We start from the raw sequence: 21,910 nt of genomic DNA, 5'->3' as shown, positions 1-21,910 counted from the left end.
AGCTGGCTCTAAGTTGACTGTAACCTTGACAGGCAACTGTGGGATGAGCCAGTAGTTTCTCCTGGGGGAGGGATTCAGCATGGGGGGGGGCGAGCCTCAGGGGGAAGAAAGGAAGAGCCAGAGGGAAAAAGAAAGCATCCAGTGGCTAGGTCATTAACGTGATGGACGAGGAGGCTCTGTCGCCATCAGTTTTCCTCTTGGGTTTGAGGATTCTCCACCTCTTCTCTCCTTGCCAAGATGTTTTTTTTCTGCTTCTAGCATCCTCCTTTATTTATTTGATTTTTTTTCTTAATCTCTGTAATAGATAATACATTTTAATCTCTCTGTCTCTCTGTCTCTGTTTATCTGTCTGTGTGTGTGTGTGTTTTGAGACAGGGTTTCTCTGTTTAACCCTGGCTGTCTTGGAACTTGCTCTGTAGACCAGGCTGGCCTCGAACTCACCGAGATCCTCCTGCCTCTGCTTCCTGAGTGCTGGGATTAAAGGCGTGTGTCACCACTGCGTGGCTAATCTCTCCCTTTTGTAAAGACTCTGTTTCCATCCAATAAAAAAGGAAAATTTAAGGATGACATGACTTGCCTGCCTGTATCTCCCAGGTATTGAGATTACAGGGGTGCATTACCACACCTAGCTAGGAAAACCATTCCACTTCATGAAATTCTAAGCAGAAATTTCTCTATGGACTTGCAATCCCAAATTAGAAAGGAAAAGGTATTTCTTTTTGAGGTTATCCTGGGCTACAGAGTAAGTTTCAGAGCTACATAGTGAAGAAAAAGAAAAAAAAAAGAAAAGAAGAAGAAGATATACTTTCTTGGAAAAAAAAAAATCTCAAGGACCGAAGGAGCATGGAATAGAGCAGAGTGGGAGCTGGGGGGGAAGCAGGGGTGAGGTCACCTCAAGGAACAGGTCCTGCCACTGTAGTCCTCTTTGGCCTGACTGGGGAGCAGAGCTGTCTTCTAAGCATTGAGGAGGTACAGAGATAGCCTTTCTTCTGACCACCATAATTTCAGGGAAAGTAAAATGACCCGTCGTGCCCCGCGAAGAACCCCACGGGGCAATCCGAGCCTACCTGGGGGAGGAACACACAGCAGTTCACGGTGGTTGTGCAAACGAAGATCCCTCCAGATGTGAATCCAAAGACTAGATTGGGCCAGGAGTGCAAGTATCTGGTGAGCACGAAAATTAGCCCGGCGGTGAGTAACAGGAGGTTGACTCCGACCATGATGGTCAAGGATTGGTTCACTGGAGGAGAGCTGACATGGTTGGTGAGGCCAGCCAGGTAAGCGCCATACAGCAGCAGCAGCCCCTGCAGGAGGAGCAGGGACCAGAGACACAGAGAAGGGGACCACAGGTCAGAGCGGCAGGGTTGGGGGCCAGTGTCCTCACCGGTAATGCTGGGCTGTGAGCTTCCACTAAGATGCGACACAAGAAACCAGGAGATGAATCCTTATACCTTTGGGCTCTGAATGCTTCTTCTGTCCTTCACTGAGAACGAGTTTCTCGGAGATGGGCAAGCAAGTCATCAGATAATACAACATTCTTCTGGGAGAAGGCACAGAGCCTTTGATAGGGGTGGATGGGTGTCCCTCAGACAGGGCAGTGGGGACCAGGAAGAGGAGAGCCTGCTCCTGCTGGTGTGTGTGTGTGTGTGTGTGTGTGTGTGTGTGTGTGTGTGTGTCACATGGGAACTGAAAGGGACCTGTGGTCCGCTTGTCCAGCCCTGTGCTACGGTAGCAGGGCAGTGCCAGCGGGGAGAGGATTATTATTTGTTTTCCCAGGGAGCTCAAAGGCACCATCTGCTTGCCAGGCTCTGCACCTGCAGGACTGCCTGGGCTGGCCCGGGAAGAACGCTGTTTTCTGTTCCACACAAAGGAACGCCAGAGGCTGCCCGGGGCTCTGTGCAGTGGGGGTCCTTGGGAGATGAAAGATGGAAAACGAGGGGAACAAAGGTAGGCTGGGACCCCAGCAAGGGTGAGGGGAGGCAGAGGCAGCAGGTGCTGCATCTGAACTGCTTTGCGACATCCCGCACCACTCCCCCCGCCCCCGCCCCGCCTCCACCAACACGGAACTGGGGCCCAGCTCTTTCCCTCTCTTCACAAACATGAACCTGTCCTCCCGGTTCTCGTTTGTCCTGGGGAGAAAATGGCATGGTACCCGACAGTACTGCTTTCCCCAGAGGCAGCTGCGCACATCCGGATGTCAAAGCTTTCGTCGGCAACGCTCCGTGTCCATTTTCTGTACACACTAGTCTTTCTGACTTGCTCCAAGTACAACACTACAAACCATTGCTACCAAGGACATTCACAGCCCTGCATGATGGGCGACCAGGCATCCCAGCACTGGTGAGGCTGAGGCAGGAGGATTGCCGTGAGTTTTCAGGACAATTTGGGCCATGCGGTGAGACTCTGACTCAAAAGAACAATAGCAGTAACTACATGAGGGCAGCGATAGCAGTCGAGGGCTTGGCTGGTAGGGAGAGGAGAGGAGAGCAAGCCATGCCCTGTTCGTAACTGGAATGTGGAGATGCCATCGGGTATGAGGTGAGGCTGAGCCAAGGAAAGTCAGGCCAGGTGTCCTGTTGACTCTGAGATCACGTGACCTGGCCCACTCCACCTGCAGGCATGGCTCTAAGGGGTGACTTTGGAAGCTTTGGCTCTATTAGAGGGGAAGGAGGTACTCCTGACACCCAACGTCCCAAATGGGGGTACAGGGCCAAACCCAGTCACTGTCGGATCTTCACTGAGTAGATGGATACAAGTAAGAGGCCCGTGGGGCCTGACTCCTGGGTAACTGATGCCATTGAGTGGCATTCAGCAGTTGTATCATTATTCATTTTACCGAAGGTGACTAAAATGAACTCTGTGATTCTGAAATGTTAGCTATGATCTTAACAAAACCGCTTCATTCCACTAATATTCTTGCTAAAAAGGGAAACAGGTGTGAGTCAAAGCCACTGTACCCATGGCTACTATTTGAGGGTGCTGCACCTGATCCTTGACTGTCATCTGCCATTAGTCAGCAAGCATGGGGGTGGGGCTAGCCCTCCCCAGGAGCTCCTTGCTGGCAGGGGCCCCCCCATAGGCATGGCTCAGGCAGTTACTCTTTCTCCATATCTTGTAGAATAGTGGGGTGGTGAGAAGTGAGATGGGAATGTGCAGAAAGCCATGGAGGAGATGTATGAAGACAGGGTTGGGGTGGAGAGGTGAAGTGGAGGGGATCCAAGAACGGAGATGACCCGAGTGCTTCAGAACTGCCCAGGACCAGAGGAAGAACAAGAGTAACAGGATGGAATATTCTGGAGCCCTGGCCAAGGGCAGGGGTGGCTGGAAACTCTCGTGTGTGAATTCTAAGCAGCTGAGAGCACTCTAAAGGGGCTGTCATCATTGTCCCCAGTCTTGGGGGTTATGGCTCTGGGAGGTTAGGTAAGGTTAGGGTTCATCTAGGAAGGGGTCAGGGCTTCAGCTAGTTCAGCGTCATTCTGTAGCATTCAGAGGTTCGGTTCCTAACCATTTCCAGGATACAAGCGAGTGATGGCTGTTTGCCTCCTGGATTCTTAAAAACAACAAACAAACAAACAAACAAACAAACAAACAAACAAAACCTCCTAAACCAGTTACAATGGCTCATGTTATGAGTTCAAGGCCAGCCTGGCTGGTACAGCCAATGAGGGTTACATAGCAAGACCATCAACCAACCAACAATCAAAACTCCTCCCCTAGAACCTCCCCCACACACACAACAGAAAAGCAGATCATAATATGAGAGAAACAGAATTCCCAGTGATTTGTCGGTAGACTGAACGAAGGCGCATGAGGAGTTATAAAAGTGCCCCTCCAAATGTAAACAGTGGAGAAATAAATGGTTCACAGCGTTGGGACTTCCGCATGAGCCCAGGCTGGCTGTGAGCTCACCATTCTCTGTCATCACTACCCATGAATAAATCTCATCAATTCCCTAACTCTCTTCCCAAAAACATTTTGTTGGAGACGGACTGTAACCTGTGGAGATGTGGTTACTAACCTTGCATCCCAAAACCAGAGCAATCCAGACATCGGAGTACCGCGAAGCACAGAAGTGTGTGTTGGTCAGAGAGCAGGACACGTCTCTCCCTGTCACCTGTGAGGGACACAGGGTCAGAACCAAGGGCATTCGAATTCCTGGGACGGACCACACAGCAGAGCTCTGTGATCTTCCTGGAGTGTGAACTCCTCCGTAGCACAGAATTTCTCCTCTTAGTGTGTAAAAATGGAAAAAATGTAGAAAAATTTAAGTTCTGTTAGAACCTAAACTGAAGTGCCTAAGCAGATAGGAAGGGAAAGAAAGGCGGAGGGGGGGGGGAGGGGGGACGAGGGGGGGGAGGGTAGGACGGGACAGGACGGGGGGGGGAGTGTGGGATGGGACGGGGGGGAGGGGGGGAGGAGGGGGGAGGGTGGGACGGGACGGGGACGGGGACGGGACACGGGGATGGCTAGAGATGCTGGGCCACTTTGGGGCTTACTCAAGGGCACATGCTTTGCTACCACAGTGACTTCAAACATCACCTCAGCAAAATTACAAGAGTATTTCACATCATGGACCATCGTTCTCAGACAGCCAACTCCTTATTCGCTGACCCCTGCGATACTGATTCCGCCGTATTCCTCAGCCCCTTTACCTGAGGAATTATTTCTCCTCATCTTCACCCGAGCCCAGGGAAAAAGGCAGTATTGTTATCTCCTCCTCACCCCTCTGTCTAGAAAGGAGACTTAGAGAGGTTATGTGGCCTCCCCCAGGGGCACGGCTGATGCCGGCTGTGATTGAACCGAAGTCCAACGATTACAAAGACAACCTCAAAACGTTACCTTTATCCCTCGACGGGGAGGGGAAGGCAACTCCCTAGAGCTGAAAGTTCTCATCAGTGACTGTGCAAGCCCAGAGACCTGACAGGCAGATTCCCCGCGCACTGACATCTGGGAGGACTCCCACGAGAAGATCGGGAGCACAAGGAGCATTGTGGGTGGGAGCACACCCTGCAGACAGGGAACAGGGTGCCCCGGGCGGCCACTGCTCCTGACTCCTTTGCAAGTGCTCCTGCTGAGATGATGACCGTCACAGAAGCCAGCCCACGCCAGGAATTAGAGTGCCTAGGGAGAGGCCCTCACCTTCATGCTGACACCAAGGATCTGCAGGCACCGGATGGGATCAGTCAGCACCCAGGTCACAAGCAGGATTGCATCAGCCACCACCAGGGCTGCTACCAAGCCCAGCAACTGCAGGTCTTTGATAATCTGCAAAAGAGTCCAGGTCAAAACGGCTCCTCGCTTGCTGGCTGTGTTTAACATGGGTGCTGGAGTGTGCCCTGTTGCTCTGAGCACAGCACTCTGTGGGAGCCTCCAACGCAGCCATCACCACCACCACCACCACTAACCCAATTCATGATGAGGACTGCAAGACTAAAAACCTTCCCTGTAAGTTATTCAGCTATTGTTATTGGTACCATTAACCATGTCCATTTGTTTAACATTTTGTTGTTTTGTTTTTCAAGACAGGGTTTCTCTGTGTAGCCCTGGCTGTCCTGGGACTTACTATGTAGACCAGGCTGGCCTTGAACTCACAGAGCTCTACCTGCCTCTGCCCTCCAAGTGCTAAAGGCGTGCGCCTCCACCACTCAGCTTGTTTAATGTTTTGATATTCTAACTTTTCTGGCAAAGGTTTCCAGGGGTCTTTATTTCTAGATGTATCTCTATGAACACATAGAGAAATGTGGAGGTTTTTCTGCCCAACTTTGCCGGAACTCGGAGATGGGATTGAAAGATGGAGGAATTATTAATATTTTCTCTACAATTTGACTAGTATGAAGAGAATGCTCTTTTTATGACAATAAATCTTAAATTGATTATGACAATTTAATGAAAGATGTATAATAAAAGTTGTTTTGATATTCATTTTTTTTTTTAGTTCTTTATATACTCCAGATAACTAACTATCAATTGGTAAATAGTTTTCCATTCTGCAGGCTTCTGCTTTGTCCAAATGACGGTGTCCTTTCTGTACCGAAGCTTTTCAGCTTCATGGAGTCCCATTTATTAATTGTTGGTCTTAATGCCCATGCTATCATTGTCCTGCTCAGGAAGCCTTTCCTGTGCCAATGAGGTCAAGCCTGTTCCCACTTTCTTTTCTGCCAGGTTCAGGGGATTTGGTCTTATGGTGAGGTCCTTGATCCATTTGGAGTTGAGTTTTGTACAGGGTGATAGGTGTGGTCGATCACATCCTTGACAACCACCAAAGGAAAGACGCAATCCAGGTAGAAGGTTCGCAAGAGCAAGTTAAACTTGGCTGAATCAAATTGTTCACAAGCGAAACCTCTGCTAGCAATCAGGGAAATGACGCACTCTGTACGGAGGATCAAGACAGTGTCAGACCTCACCATGTAAGGCCAAGCAAGAAGACAGCAGGAGGGGGCATCTCCATCTAAGTACAGGAACAAAAAAGAAACATCCAAAGGTCCACTGACTCGAGTGAGCAAGGCTCTGCACTCCATCCCCAACACCACACAACAAACAAATGGCAATGTAGCGTGTGGAAACACAGTCAAAATAAAGACATTCTCAGCCCCAGGAAGCTGAAAGAGCTTAACACTTCTCCATTCACGTTTTTAATCCTTCAGATCAAAGGGGAATGATCCCAGATGAAAATGAGGAGGTAAGGCTGAGCGTGCTTACACACTTCTTTAATTCTAGCTCTTGGGAGGCAGAGGCAGGTGGGTCTCTGTGAGTGGCCGGCCAATTAGGGCTACATAGTGAGACTTCCTCTCAAAAAACAAACAAAAAATGTGTACAGGAAATTAAGAGCACTGGAAATGTGAACTACATAGAAAAACATATGATCTAGTCTGCTAAATACCTTTAAAAGGTAACTGTTTAATAAAACAATTATTATTATGAGTGGGGCTTGTAGCACATGTAAAAATGGAAGCAATAACATGAAGATTGGGATGGGGAGAAATGGAAGTACATTATTACATGGAGATTATCCCATGACAGCGAGGAGTATGTAATAATTTTATTATCATATACAAAGTACTCTAGAAACTGAAGAGGAAGGAATAGTTCCCAACTCCTTTTACAAGGCCAGGATTACCCCAATACCCAAACCAGGTAAACAAATGCACTCCAGAAAAAGAAAACTACAAAGCAATATTTACTAAAAGAGTAAGTGCACAAATCCAAACAAAATTTCCATAAAGAGGAATTCTACCAAATACAAAGAGTTTAACACAGCGTGACCCGCCTGAATTTATCCCAGGTTGGGATAAATGTTTGGGCATCCTACAATCATTTAACACAATCCACCAGATGAGCAGACCAAACAAGAAAATAATAGGATAATTTCAATAGACATGGAAATTTGTTAGATAAAACCCAACACCAGTATTAATAAAATTCTCAGGAACTTGAGAGAAAAAAGAACCTTCCACAACTAGAAGAATGATCTATGAAACTACAGCCAACATCCATGGCTTTGTTTGTTCTTTAAAATGTTTTTACTAGTCTACATTAATTATACATGATAATACAACTCATAATTACATTTTCATACATGTACATAATGGGTTTTTGTGTGTGTGTGTGCATGTTTTTGTTTTTGAAACAGGGTCTTGTTCTGCCTGGCTCCAAACTCATCAAATTCCTGCCAAGGCCTAGGACGACTGGAATAAGCCACACACTCAATCCATGCTTAGCGTGGATCGGGAATGCCTTCCAGATAAGTCAAGACTAATTGAAGCGGACTGGAAAGGGGCTCATTCCTCAAGAGCACCAGCAGAGGTTCAATTCTCAGCATCCATATGGATGCTCACAAACATCTGCCACTCCAGTTCCAGGGGATCTGATGCCCTCTTCTGGCCTCCTTGGGCACTGCATGCACATGGTGCACAGGCACACATATTTATATAAAACAACAATAATTGAAGGACATTTTGCTCGTCACCTCAATTTGAAGTTGTACTTTTTTTTTTTTTTACAGATTCTATCAGAAAAGAGCTCTTTATTCACAGGTGATATGACATCAATACAGAGAATCTAACGGAGTCTATTAAAAAGTTGCTAGAAAATCTGCATATGCTAGAACAACTGTAATCCAGCATTTCGGAAGCAGAGACAGAAGGAACACCAGCCTCCAAGGCCAGCCTAGAATACATAAGTCAACCTGGATTATATTGTGAGACCATCTTAGAAGATAAGGCTGCTAAAACTATTATCTAATTTAGCAAGGTTGAAACGTACAAGATCAGCACCAAAGCCCACCTATCTGTCTGTATCTGGGCAAAAAGCAATGAAAAAATATAGTTTGCAAAACAATAAAACATGCAATGTATGACAAAGGGTAATAAATCTGAGAAATATGTGAAAGATCTATACTTGAGAAATACACAATATTGCAAAGATAAATTAATAAAAACCTGAAGAAGTGGAGAAATGGACAATAGCCATGGGCTAAAAACCAACATGGTTAAGTCATCAATTCTCAATAGTTTGATCTTAGATTCAATTACATTTCCAGTCATAATCCCAACATGACTTTGTGTAGATTGGCAAACCAACTTAAAAACTTGTTTGAGAGCTAGTGAGAAAGCTCAGCAGGTCAACCCGCTTGCCAACAAGCCTGGTGGCCTGAGCTGATCCTCAAGTCCCACACGGTGAAAGGAGAGGACCATACATATGCTGTGGTAAGTGTACCCCTCTGTCTCTCTGTCTGTCTGTCTCTCACACGCACACACATAAAAACTCTAATATTTCTAGAAGTAAATCCAGGAGGGAACATCTTGGTGCCATGAATCTAGCAAATATTTCTTATATTTAACCTCCAAAGCATGATCCACAAAGAATAAGTTAGCGCTGGATGTGGGAGCACACATCTGTAATTCCAGTACTCAGGAGGCAGAGGCAGGCAGATCTATAAAGTCAAGGCCAACCTGGTAACACATAGTGAGTCCCAAGCAAGCCGGGGCTACACAGTAAGACCTTGTCTCAAAAGCAAAAACAAACAAAACTAAGTTAAATACACACTTACCGTATGAGCAGACCATTCTAGGCTCAGGTTTTGAGCAAAAAGAAAGGGAAGTTTGTTTTTTTAATTTTTATTTATTTATTTTTTTAATTTTATTTTTTGTGGGGTAGAGAGAGTGTGGAGAAAGGGAAGTTTTTATCTATGCAAAGATGTGTACACAAATGCTCACACCATCTTTATCTGTATTAGTCCCAAACTGGAAACAACCCAAACTCCATCAATGTGTAAACAGATAAACAACTGATGCACACAGCAGCAGGGATGAGGAGTTATATTCAAAATAATTACATGAATAAAATAAACCAAACTAAACAAGAGTATCCACTGCATAGTTCACAGCAGACATTATTCCCACTGAACAGTCACCAGGAGCAAAATTTCATTTTCATTTATTTACTTACTTGTTTGCTTGTTTATTTATTTGAGATAGAGTCTCATGTGTCCTCACTATGTGACTAAGAATGACCTTCAATTTTTTTCCCAATGTTTTGTTTTTAGGAGCTGGAGAGATAGCTCAGTGGTTAAGAGCACTAGCTGCTTTTACAAAGAATCCGGATTTGGTTCCCAGCACACACAAGGTGGCTCACAGCCATCTGTAACTCCAGTTCTGGGGCATCCGATGCTCTCTTTGTACCTCCTTGGTCACAGGCACACACATGGTACGCATACATATGTGCAGGCAAAACACTCATACACATAAAATAAATGTCTGAAATTTGTTTTTTTTAAAGAATTTTAAAATCTAAAATTTTAGTTTTAAATTATGTGCATGTGTACACCTGTGTGCAGAAATGTGCACATGCCCGACATGGGTGCTGGGAACCCAATTCCGTTAACTGCTGAGATAGCTCTCCAGCCCATGATTCCATTTATGTGAAACTCTGGAAAGTGAAAACTAATCTTTAATGCCAGAATGCAAAACACTGGTGTCCTCCAGATAGGGAGGGCCAATGTAACAAGGTAACAAAATGTAACAATGGGTAGAGGATGTTGAACATCTGGGGATGGTAGAGCTTGCTAGATCATGGATTAATACATAATATATATATATTTTTTTTTGGTTTTCCAAGACAGGGTTTCTCTGTGTAGTCTCTGTGTAGGTGCCTGTCCTGGATCTCACTCTGTCGAACTCACAGAGATCTGCCTGCCTCTGCCTCCCGAGTGCTGGGATTAAAGGCGTGCACCACCACTGCCCGGCAATATTACATGTTTTATTCAGGAGAGAGGGCTAATACAGTCCCTCACTATCGCAAATTACACAGTCGAGTTTCCTGTGTGTGAGGACATCTCAGGGGTCAGCACACCCCAAATGCAAAAGGGTGAGCCTCTCTGTGGGAAAACCACCCCTACCCCCCACCCCCCACCCTCACCCCCCACCCCCGGGGCTGGCCAGGTAAGCATCATGTCACACTTTCAATATTGTGTTTTTTGTCTGTCAATTCTGCCTTAAAAAAAAAAAAAAGCTATTTTTGGAAAAGGTATTAAGAGGGAGATGAATTCTGTCCGTTTAGCCAACTTTCTGCATCTGTGTGGTTACAACTTTTGCTAAGTAGTCACCGTGATTCAATAATGTTTGGTTTTTAAAATCCCATAATTACAGAGAAGTCGTCTGACAGAATTATATATGAGGTCTGGGGAGTCTCCAGCCAAAGGAGCCCATGGTCTGGCTTTGAGGTCTGGGCGGCCATATCAGGGAATCTGATAAAATGTTAGAGTATGGTTATAATAAATGCTGGATGCCAGGGACATGTGGGTGACCCGGCTGCTGCATGGCTTCCACAGTTAATTCTGCCTGCTGAGGCCCTTTGCTTGCTCACTGCCTTACCTATGCTCGTCTCAGTAGAGAGAATGGCCTGCATGGAAAAGACCCGCTCTAGGGAGAGGAATCATTCTGCTATAGCAATCTTCTTGCTATGGTTTCTCTACACTCACTCTTTCCCTTGCAGTTCCCGTCTGCGCCAAGAGCCCGCCTCTCTGGGTATCTTGTTTTCGCTCCCACTGTGCCAGTATTGGCCAGCTCACAGGTTCCCATGGAGCCTGGGGTGGGTGGACTTCAAGCAGCCCATGTCCCCGGCAGCACTCACTCTCAGTCCTAGAAGTCTGGGTCGGGCTTTCCGGAGCCACGCGACTCAAGGACGGAACTACGGAGCAAGAATTCCAGCCATCCTACCGTCATCCCAGAGATTTGCACTGACTCCCCCAGCTCCGAGCCACCCTGGAGCTCCTGCTGCAACCCAGCCTTGTGGACCAGCTGCCAACTCACCACTCTCTTGTCCGGGACCCTCTGGGTAAACACCTTGTAGAGTCGCCAGCTCTTCCCTAGAATGGGCCCAAACACAAGGGACGTCCCAATGCACAGCATGGACAGTCTCGCCTGTGGGTGGAAGAGGACAGGAGGAAGAATCACAAGCGGAACCTTCATCCGTCTTCAATGTCTCAGGCCCACGGAGGACATGGGGTGGAAAGTGGGTCTCACTGAATGTGCCCATAACACAGACACGTAACTGCCACTCACAGGAAGAGCCGTGAGCATGAAACATTACCAAAGTTCAACACGGTATCTGAAACAAAGTTTCAAAATGTCACCTACCTGAATGAGTGCTTCCATTGAATTCCCCACAAAAGCATCTTGAATCCCAAAAAGGTAAGCACTACTGTAAGTCAGACAACTGCCCAGTAAGGTCACCATGTTCAGATTGGGGCTGGACATCTTCACAATCCTAGGTGGAAACAGCAAGAGCGGTACAGCTATGACCCATTGCACTGATGTCCAAGACACGCCAGAGCAATACTTCTTCCGGGGACGATCCCCACTGCAACCCCAGTCACTGGGAAGGAGCCACTGTGTGCCCTCCCAAAAACCTACGGTTTATTTACATTCATTTAAACCAGGTCCTGTTTTGTTTTATGTATATGTATGTATGTATATATGTATATGTGTATATGTGTATATATATATTTATATATAAAGATAGAACATAATGTAGCCCAGGCTGGCCTTAAATTTGCTATGATGCCCTTGAGCGCCTGATCCTCCTGCCTCTACCACCCCTATGCTGGGATTGCAGGCATGTGTCAACACGTCTAATTAAAAAAGAAATTTATGCTGAGCATGGTGGTGCACGCCTTTAATCCCAGCACTTGGGAGGCAGAAACAGGAAGATCTCTGTGAGTTCGAAGTCAGCCTAGTCCACAAAGCGAGTTTCAGGACAGCCAGGGCTACACAGAGAAATCCTGCTTCAAAACAAACAAACAAACAAACAAACAAACAAACAAAAGACTTAAAATTTTTATTTTATGTCTATGCACGTTTCACTACATGTACATATGTGGGTCATGTGTGTGCCTCACGCCCATGGAGGACAAAGAAAAAGTGCCTGATTCCTCAGAACTGGAGCTCCGGACAGTTGTGAGCTGATGATGTAAGTGCTGGAAACTGAACCCTGATCCTCTGCAAGAGCAACTAGGGTTCCTAACTGCTGAGCCACCTCTGCACCCCTACTGGCTTTTTTTTTTTTAATCTTAAATTCTTGCATCTGTTGCTTACATAACTCAGAGTTTTTTTTTTTTTTTTTTTTTTTTTTTTTTTTTTTTGGTTTTTTTCGAGACAGGGTTTCTCTGTGTAGCTTTGCGCCTTTCCTGGAGCTCACTTGGTAGCCCAGGCTGGCCTCGAACTCACAGAGATCCGCCTGGCTCTGCCTCCCGAGTGCTGGGATTAAAGGCGTGCGCCACCACCGCCCGGCACATAACTCAGAGTTTTAAAGGAAGGCTGGCCCCCGGCACACAGAGGACACCAGAGAAGGATGAGAACTTGGTCAGTCAAGTCCTAAAGGCTTCTAAAGGACAGGTCAGCATATGCCGTCGACCAGCAGCGGGTACACAGGGAGACAGTGTGGGGCGCACAGAACTGAGCTGTAAGGGAGACTACTAGTTGGAAAGAGGTTTGGGGTGCTTCATATTTTTCAATTATTAGACGTACACATTGCTTTTCTTTTCTTACTTGACTGAAAAAGAGGAAGCAGAGATCAAATGCAGGGGATTAAGGTGGGGCAAAATGAAGTCAGCGGGCAGCAAAGACTCCAGGGACTGTGGCTAACTGGGGTCCCAGACAAACTGGGGGCACCAGCAGAGGTTCAGTGTGCGCATCAGTTCATCCAAGGGGGAAATCAGGCTTACTCTGGGCATCACTGATGTTTGAGCTTCTCTAAGAGCAGGACTTGAGACCCTTTTCTATCTGCCTCTCACAAACTCCTGGATATAGGCCATGAGCATCTGATGGTGACCTCCCAGGACCTCATAGCCGAACATCTGTTTTGTCTGCCTCACTGGTGGGTGGCTTGGCAGCCCTGCTCTTCTCTGCACCTACTTTATTTGAACACCCTAATTTGGTCTCATTTGCACACCCCAGGATTGCAGGAACCCTGATTTGGAATTCTCCCCCTTTCTGATTTAGTGGAGAGGAACCCACCAGTCTAGTTATTTTTGCTCAAACAGGCATTCTCGAGTGTTCCCGTCTCAAGCCCTGGTGTAAAGCCATCGTTCAGATACACATGCCATGGACCCAGATGTGTATTTTTTTTGGCATTTTCCTTGAGAAGTTTTACTGAGGATATCTCATAAAAGAAAAAAATGAATGGGAGATGATTAACCTGTTTGTTTGGCTGAGCGAACACCTGCGAAGCCACTTAAATGTCAATCAGCTCCAATTCAGCAGGTGAACGACTCGTCCGGGGACAGTCTTTCCGTGTTGGGTATTCAGCCACCATGTCATTTTCGCTATCTGTTGAACTAAATGATGAAGTCTACGAAGCTGAACATTTTCACTCACCTACAACCATGCAGATTTCACAAAGCCAGGAGATTTAAATATTATATACTTAATTATAATGGCAGGACTCACATGTAAAGTCTAGACTAGGTGACTAGCAGTCTGAGACGAGGTGGGTGTGGGCTAAGGATTATATAACAATTTCATTTTTTTCCCCCTCTTCCTTTTCATTTATTGATTGGAAATGTGAGGCAAGGGCTTTCTCAAGTTTTCTGTTCTCCAGTGAAATCTCAGGACATATAAACAAACATCTGTAGAACTTCTTTAAACCTGCACCGGCGTCACTCCTGAAGTCTAGCGGACTCAGATGCCTGTGACATTCACCAGCTCAAACGCTGCCCTCTGAGCTAGGGGACTTGGAGTTACTGAATTTGGAAACATGGTTCAGGGTTGGGAAGGGCTGGGGGGCATAGCCTGGCAAGCTATGGCAAGTCTATGCTAGACTAGAAGGAAAGTTCCCTTAGGGCATCACAGGGTGTACTTTATAAGATGCCTCATGAGTTGATGTAAAGGCTAGCATTCGGTCGTTTTGTTCTGTTTAATTTAATGTGTATGGGTGTCTGTGCATCAGCTGCATGTCCGGTGCCCTCAGAAGACAGGAGCAGGCATTAGATTCCCTGGGAATGGAGTTACAGATGGTTGTGAACCATGTGCATGCTGGGAGTTGAACCTGGGGCCTCTGGAACTGCAGTAAGTAATACAAGCTCTTAACCTCTGAGCCATCTCTCCAGCCCCTATTAATGAGTTCCTAAAAATAAGTAGAGGAGTCATCCACAGCTCTGCAGTGAAACAAAAAAGATTTCAATCCCGAGAATTTGTTGAGTTTCTCATTTAGTCCGCCGATTTTGATCTATATTATGTTACAACAAGATAATAAATCTATGGTGTGCAAAACTTCAGTTTTATTATAGGATCTGGTGTGGTGTCGCAGATCTGATCTGTTTTCTGTTTTGTCCATTTCTAAGGTTTGAATTGATCAATTCAAATTTTGCACACCTCACACTAATGCTTGGGTGACCTCTGACCATTCCTGTTTCATGTCCGAATCACCCTGCCGCCTCATCCCACCTGGGCCTTCATGGAGGACCATCCAGAGAGCTCAATGTCACCTTTCAACTTCCTAGGCTCTAAATCCTTTAATCATAATGATTTCATTTTATTTTGCTTCAGGGTCTCTGAATCCTTTGTCCTTATCATTTGAAATAGTTCTACTTTCAGGAATTTTAAACATACTCTCCCTCTACCCCAACTGAGATCCAGGGTCTCACTGTGTATCCCTGACTGTTCTGGAACTTGCTATGTGTTCCAGACTGGTACTGAACTCACAGAGATCCACCTGCCTCTGCCTTGTCTTAGGATTAAAGGTGTGCACCACCACACCTGGCACTTTCTCTCTCTCTCTTAATTTTTAAACCACAGTCCATTCAGAATTGAATTCCTTGTCTTGTCTCATAAGCTGTCCCTCCACCAACCTTCTCCAGGTCAGCAGGAGCTTGTATTTGCGTGGATAAAAACCCTGGAGTCATTGCTGACTCCTGCTTACCTCCCACATCTAATCTGTTTCCCCATCTCAGTGGTTCTCGGCTGGAAACTCAACCAGAACCCAGCTCCTTCTCACTACCTCTGCTGCCACCAACTGATCAAAGCCTCCCTTGCAGTAGCCTCCTAGCTCCTCTCCCAGCTCCTATCCCGGAACTTCCTCCTCCAAGGGGACTACAAGCCCCTGCAGACAGAGCCAAAGGGCTCCGATCACCACCGGAAGTCAGAGGGGATCGTGAGCTGGCTTAATGTCCACGTGTTAGACAAGGGGGGGCACATGCTGGGTAACAGAAGTGATTTCCGGCTGTCTCTCTGGACTTTCATGGAATGGCTGAGACTTCCCTGGTGTTACTGCACACACAAAGACAAGAGTTATTTTGGGGTTCCGATTGCTCTGGGTTTCTGTCTGTTTTTAGCAGACTAAGTCCTCACTGACAAGCCTTGTTGTGTGGGTGAGCCTCTCCCGGGCTTCCCTCCCAGCACCCTGCTGAACGAAGCCTGAAAATAAATGAGAGATCCTAACAGGGTGTTTGTGAAGCCCTGTGTCCTCCCCGCCTTCAGTTTCTAGGAAACGACAGCATCTGTGGGAGTATTCATTCATTCACATATGCATGTACACACGTATGTTCTCTCGTCTCCAATGAGATCGGGCTCCTCCGAAGGTTCCTTTCCATTGGTTAAATCCTTCCTGGAGAATTCTCCCAGGAAATGCCTTTGTTTAACACATCTCCTGGGTCATGTGGTCAGGAGGGCCCCCGAGGGCCCAGCAACCGACAGCAGACCTCATCTTTACGACAGTGCAGGTTCCCAACTCTCAGCTGACGTTAGTAGAGACAGAAGTGAACAGCATGCATTGCTTTCCCGGATTTCAGAGAAGCTGCGGATCTTGGATCACCTTGCTGCTTGCAGCTGGGCACAGAAGCATGGCTTCTTTTGTATCTTGAAGCCCCGAGTGCTGGGTGGGCCCGGGCTCTCTAAGCTCGCTTGTGTTTCAAAGCAAGCTCAGTGCTTGCACAGCTTTGTTTTAACCTGGGAGAGCAAAATGTCCAGCCCACCCACCTGTCATTTTGGACCGACAGTTACCGAAGCTGTAAGGGACTGGACGCAGAGGCTACAGAACAGCTACGTGGTTAGCCGTGGTGAGAGCGTATGAGACCCGAGGTCCCTCCCAGCTCTTCCCTTCTCACATCATGCTAGCTACAGCACCTTTCCCCTGCGGCTGGCTTATCAGCAAGCCAGTCACGTGCATTTCTGCCTCACTTCCTTAGCCCGCAAGAGCAGACTGACCTGGTTTCCAGAGATGTGGTGGATTTTACAGCCCGAAGAACTGATCATCCAAATAAAAGCTTTGCTTATTAGGTACAAAAGGAAACTTGACAAATGTTCTGGCCCCAGATTCTCCTTTAGCCGATGGCCTCAGTGTTTTGCATATCCTCTCATTAATGGTCACTTTGTGTCAAACACTAATTCCTGAATAGGGACCTATCACAGAGTTAAGAAAATGGAGATGGCACACACACACACACACACACACACACACACAAAAAAAAAAAAAAAAAAAAATTAAGCCAGGTGGATCCCAGCACTCAGGAGGCAGAGCTGGGCAGAGAGTTCAAGGCCAGCCTGGTCTACAGAGCAAGATCCAGGACAGGCACCAAAACTACACAGAGAAACCCTGTCTTGAAAAACCAAAACCAAAAAAAAAAAAAAAAAAAAAAAAGATAGAACCTCTGCCCTCAGCTCAGGAGGCTACTTCCTTGGGTTTTTAACCTTTTCACTACAAGGATACTTTCCTCACTCCTCTTTTAAAAGAGAATACAAGTTGCATTTAACACTAACAGTTCTTTTCTCGGTACCCAGGGCTATTTAACACACACATATGAGAATACACAGATTTAAAAATTCAAATTACTGTTTATTTATGTGTGTGTTGGCACCTGAGTACTATGGCATGCACATAGAGTTCAGAGGACAACTCACACAAGTTGGTTTTCTCCTTCTACTGTGTGGGTCCTGGGGATCAAACTCAGAGAGTCTGGCTTGGTGACAAGTGCCTTTACCTGTAGCCAGTAGAATATATATATTTAATATATCAAAATACATATAGATTTACAGTACACATATTTCAGAATTCATAGCTCTCCTGGGCTACAAACATACTGAGTATCAATTCAAAATGGCACCCTTGCACCCATTTTAAAAGCTGAAATATGGAAATTTAGATTTCCACTTCAGAGCAAATGCCCATTTCCTCATGGTGCCGGCTCAAGTGTGGGACAGTAGTGAACGGCACATTGAAGACACACTCCTAGTGAGGAGAAAGCAAAAGCCACAAGAGCATCCTTATAAAGGAAGCCTGCTTTATTTAGGAGTATTATGGTAACATTTGGTATCGATTTTATTTTTAAAATAAACTCCCAAATGTATATTTCCATGTCTCACACAACTGTAAAATATTCTAAATGTGCTTTTAAACAGCAAGAGTGGACAATAGACCCACAGAAGAAAATCCCCTTTTCCTCAAGCTCTCCGACCCAAGGGTTCCAATTCCACACGGGTTGTGATCGGGCAGGCTGCAATTTCCACTTCCGTTCTCCCTCCCACCACAGCTGTAGGAAAGGCCACCAGCGATTTCTAGCAAGTCTCTTGTAGCACTTCCAAAAAAAAGCCAGAGCAGACAGCCTGGCTCTAAGTAGGACAAAAAGCACAAACACAATTGACCGTCTGAAGCATCCAATCACGGGGCGCCAGACCCAGGTGGCTGCAAATCCATTTCTGCTCCTTCGTTCGCCTCTTTTCAGTCTTCAGGTTTATTATGTTAGGAGAATGTTGGGCCGGGGTGTGTCTGGGAATCTGGGAGGAATGCTGAATCCATGAATCCATGCAAGAATGGTTCTCCATCGGGCTAGAATCTGGGGATTCGTGACCCTGGGACTGAGTTTGCCCTACCTTTGTGCCTATGAGTACCTTCTAGGGGGCTCTCTCTTAGTGGTACCTTATTAAATGTCTGTTAAATTAATTCTTTTCTTTCTTTCTTCCTTCCTTTCTTTCTTCCTTCCTTCCTTCCTTCCTTCCTTCCTTTCTGTCTGTCTTCCTTCCTTCCTTCCTTCCTTCCTTCCTTCCTTTCTTTCTTTTTTTGTTTAAGACAGGGTTTCTCTGTGTAGTCCTGGCTATCCTGGAACTCACTCTCTAGACCAGGCTGGCCCCGAACTCAAAGATCCAACTGCTTCTGCCTTCCTAGTGCTGGGATTGAGGCATGTGCCACCACCGCCCGGCCTGTTAAATTAATTCTAATCATTAGATTTAGATGAGTATTAGGGGTTCCGGCCTTAGAAAAGTGAGAAGTAAGAGAGTCATGAAGGGAGACCTGTTTGCTCCCTGTTGCCTTGTCCCCATCAGTTGTCCAGGGCAGGACGGGAGTCCCAGGACCCTGAGGCTCACACCCTGCCCTGACTCTCATTTTACCATGAAAAGACTGGCATGTGGATTTCCGTTGGGGACAGTGCGGGCACAAGTGACCCACACTCTCTGACTCTGGTTTCCTCGAGCATTCTTTCACTTCCCCAAATCGGTCACAGTTGCCCAGAACCCTGTTGACACCTCCCTGATTAATGAACCTTTTTCAGAGGCCTTTCTGACCCTGGTTGCTAACATCCTGTCGTAGTGTTAGCAGGCCGTGAGTTTTCAGCTGCCTCCCCAGAGACCCCATTTTTGGCTGTCAGTGTCAGCAAGAGCAGACACAGAGGACCACTCAGCTCGCTGTGGTACACACAGCCTAGGGTGCTCTTCACAGGGACTCGCCTGTGTCTTCAGATCCCACAGCTGGCTCAGACCGAGGACCCTGGCTGATTTCCCAGCATGCCTCCTGATTTTACCCACTGGCTGGAATCCAGTCTGAATTCCCGCTGCAGCTGGCTTTGGGTTCTTGGGTTTCCGCCATTGTCTGGTATCTCTAAGCCGTGGCCCCAGTGATGGCTTGGCAGTGTGGCTCCGCACTAAGACAGACAGGAATTATATATTCTTTCCTATAATCTGATGAAAAAGGAACAGCCGTGTGTGTGTGTGTGTGTGTGTGTGTGTGTGTGTGTGTGTGTGTGTGTGTGTGTGTATGTGTGTGTGTGTGTGTATGTGATGAGTGTATATATCTGTGTGTGTGCATGTTCATGTCTATGGGTGTGGGTACATGCTTGGAGGTCAGAGGAGAGCCTCAAGCATCCATCTTCTCCCTCTACCTTGTTTGAGTCAGGATCTCTTGCTTGTTGGCTGCCTTGGACACCAGGCTAGCCATGGGCCGCTGGGGGTTCTCATGTCTCTACTTTCTACTTTAAGAACCCTAGAATTAGCCTGGCAGTGGTGGCGCACGCCTTTAATCCCAGCACTTGGGAGGCAGAGCCAGGAGGATCTCTGTGAGTTCAAGGCCAGCTTGGTCTACAGAGTGAGATCCAGGACAGGCACCAAAACTACACGGAGAAACCCTGTCTCAAAAAACAAACAAAAAAAGAACCCTAGAATTACAGCCAGGAGGACTACCATGCCCAGCTTTAGTGGGTTCTGGAGAGTCAGATTCAGGTCCTCAAATGTGTGTAGCGAGGGCTTTAGCTCCGGGGTCTCCTCTCAAGATCCCAAGTTTTTATTTCATTGATTTTGTGACACTTTATAAATGAGATTGTTTTCTTGATTTCCTTTTCAGATAGTTTATTGTCAACACCTCCAGTTTTTGAGTGCCACAAATGAAGCTACTATAAATATTTAGGCGTAAGTTTTTGTGTAAACATATGTTTCCATTTCCCTAGGGTAAGTTCCCAGTGATACAATGGCTGAACCACACAGTATGTGTTTAATTTTCCAAGAAATTACTAAATTGTCATGCAGTGATTCATGCGAGACTTAGTTTTCCCATACTTTTGCTAACATTTAGTATTGGTGTGTGTGTGTGTGTGTGTGTGTGTGTGTGTGTGTGTGTGTGTGTGTGTGATGTATCAGCCTTTAAGAGTAGAAGCCTTGGTGTGCTGGAGAGATAGCCCAGTGGTTAAGAGCCCTGACTACCCTTCCAGAGGACCTGGGTTCCAGTCCCAGTACCCACATGGTGGCTCACAACAGTTACTTCAGATCTCTGAGAGTACCATATGCATGTGGTACACAGACATACAGGCAAGACACCCATTGATTAAATAAATAAATAAATAAATAAATAAATCTTTTAAAAAATGAGTAGAAACCTTAGATTCCATTTGATTGCCATGAATAAATCTTGTAGGGAAGAAGGTATATTTCAGTATGCTGAATTTTTATGATTAATTTTATCTGTGTATGTATGGGTTCATATAAGTGTGCATGTAGAAGTTGACATCAGCTTCCTCCTCAATGACCAGTCACCTTAGAGTTTAACATTTATTTACTTATTTTTACTTATTGGTTTTTTGAGACAGGGTTTCTCTGTGTAGTTTTGGTGCCTGTCCTGGATCTCGCTCTGTAGACCAGGCTGGCCTCGAACTCAGAGATCCGCCTGGCTCTACCTCCCGAGTGCTGGGATTAAAGGCGAGCGCTGCTGCCGCCGCCGCCGCCGCCGCCGCCGCCGCCGCCGCCGCCGCCGCCACCACCACCACCTGGCTTTAATATTTATTTTTGTTTACACACACACACACCCTATGTTGAGGGGCACCCATGGAGCCCAGAAGAGGGTGTCAGATTCCCTGGAAATGGATGTGCTTGCTCTTAACCTGTGAGCCAGCTCTCCAGCCCCTTCTCACCATACCCTTTGAGAGAGAGAGTATCTTATTTCCCTGGAACTCATAGATTTGACTAGACTAACTGCCCAGTGAGCTCTGGGGATCCACAGATTCCTGTCTCCCCAGTGCTGGAATCTAAGTGCTTGTCACTGCGTCGGACATGTTTGTGTGGGTGCTGGGGACTGAGCTGAGGGCATCAGGCTACCCAGCAAGCACTTTACTGCCCGGGCTATCTCTCCATCCCTTAATGTACTCAACCCTTATCAATCCCCTTCTTAGTGCTGGGCATGACAGTAGATGTTGAGTACAAAAATGTAGTACTTGACTCAGACTTTAGCAAAGGAAATGGGTAAGTGAATAAGTAGATCTAATTCTGAAATAAAGTAAGGGTTGTTCAAAGGACATGGAGATTGATAAGGAAGTGGGTCTTAGAACAGTGATTCTTAGATCCTAATATGACCGGAATCACAGGGAGAGCATGTCAAAACACAGACCGCTGGTCCTCATCACCCCCAAAACTTTTGGATTAGGTAGAATCTAGGACTGTATTTCAGGCAAGTTTCTGGGTGATTCTGCTAAGTCTGGCCCAGGAGCCTCATGTTAAGAGACAAGAGTTGGTTTTAAAGGATGAATGAGTGTTTTTCTGGTGACAAACGAGTCATAAAACAAGAACAGAACTGCCACAGGCAGGTGATCAATGCACACGGTACCTCCTGGAGCATGGCCTAAGGGAAAACATGGGGACTGTACATTACAAACAAAACACAA

At 46.4% G+C, this 21,910-nt stretch overlaps 1 protein-coding gene and 1 long non-coding RNA gene across 2 annotated transcripts in view; one reads left to right on the top strand and one right to left on the bottom strand.

The window, feature by feature from the left end:
* The window catches only part of Gpr156 (G protein-coupled receptor 156), a 61,496-nt gene that overhangs the window by 14,498 nt on the left and 25,088 nt on the right, over nucleotides 1-21,910 (bottom strand). The window contains exons 3-7 of the mRNA XM_076548845.1: nucleotides 11,637-11,766; nucleotides 11,310-11,420; nucleotides 5,140-5,265; nucleotides 4,019-4,114; nucleotides 1,068-1,304 (exon numbers count right to left, since the gene is read on the bottom strand). Of these exons, the coding sequence (XP_076404960.1) occupies nucleotides 1,068-1,304; nucleotides 4,019-4,114; nucleotides 5,140-5,265; nucleotides 11,310-11,420; nucleotides 11,637-11,766 (700 nt within the window). The remainder of the gene's footprint in view (nucleotides 1-1,067; nucleotides 1,305-4,018; nucleotides 4,115-5,139; nucleotides 5,266-11,309; nucleotides 11,421-11,636; nucleotides 11,767-21,910) is intronic.
* On the top strand, nucleotides 990-9,974 carry LOC121821714 (uncharacterized). The gene is made up of 3 exons (XR_006062525.2): nucleotides 990-1,947; nucleotides 4,524-5,445; nucleotides 7,631-9,974. It is a non-coding gene; the product is annotated as an uncharacterized LOC121821714 (long non-coding RNA).

The sequence above is a fragment of the Peromyscus maniculatus genome, chromosome 12 (genome assembly GCF_049852395.1).
Source record: "Peromyscus maniculatus bairdii isolate BWxNUB_F1_BW_parent chromosome 12, HU_Pman_BW_mat_3.1, whole genome shotgun sequence".
Lineage (NCBI taxonomy): Eukaryota > Metazoa > Chordata > Mammalia > Rodentia > Cricetidae > Peromyscus > Peromyscus maniculatus.
Note: the sequence above shows the minus strand (reverse complement) of the source record. Positions and strands in the feature narration are given on the sequence as shown.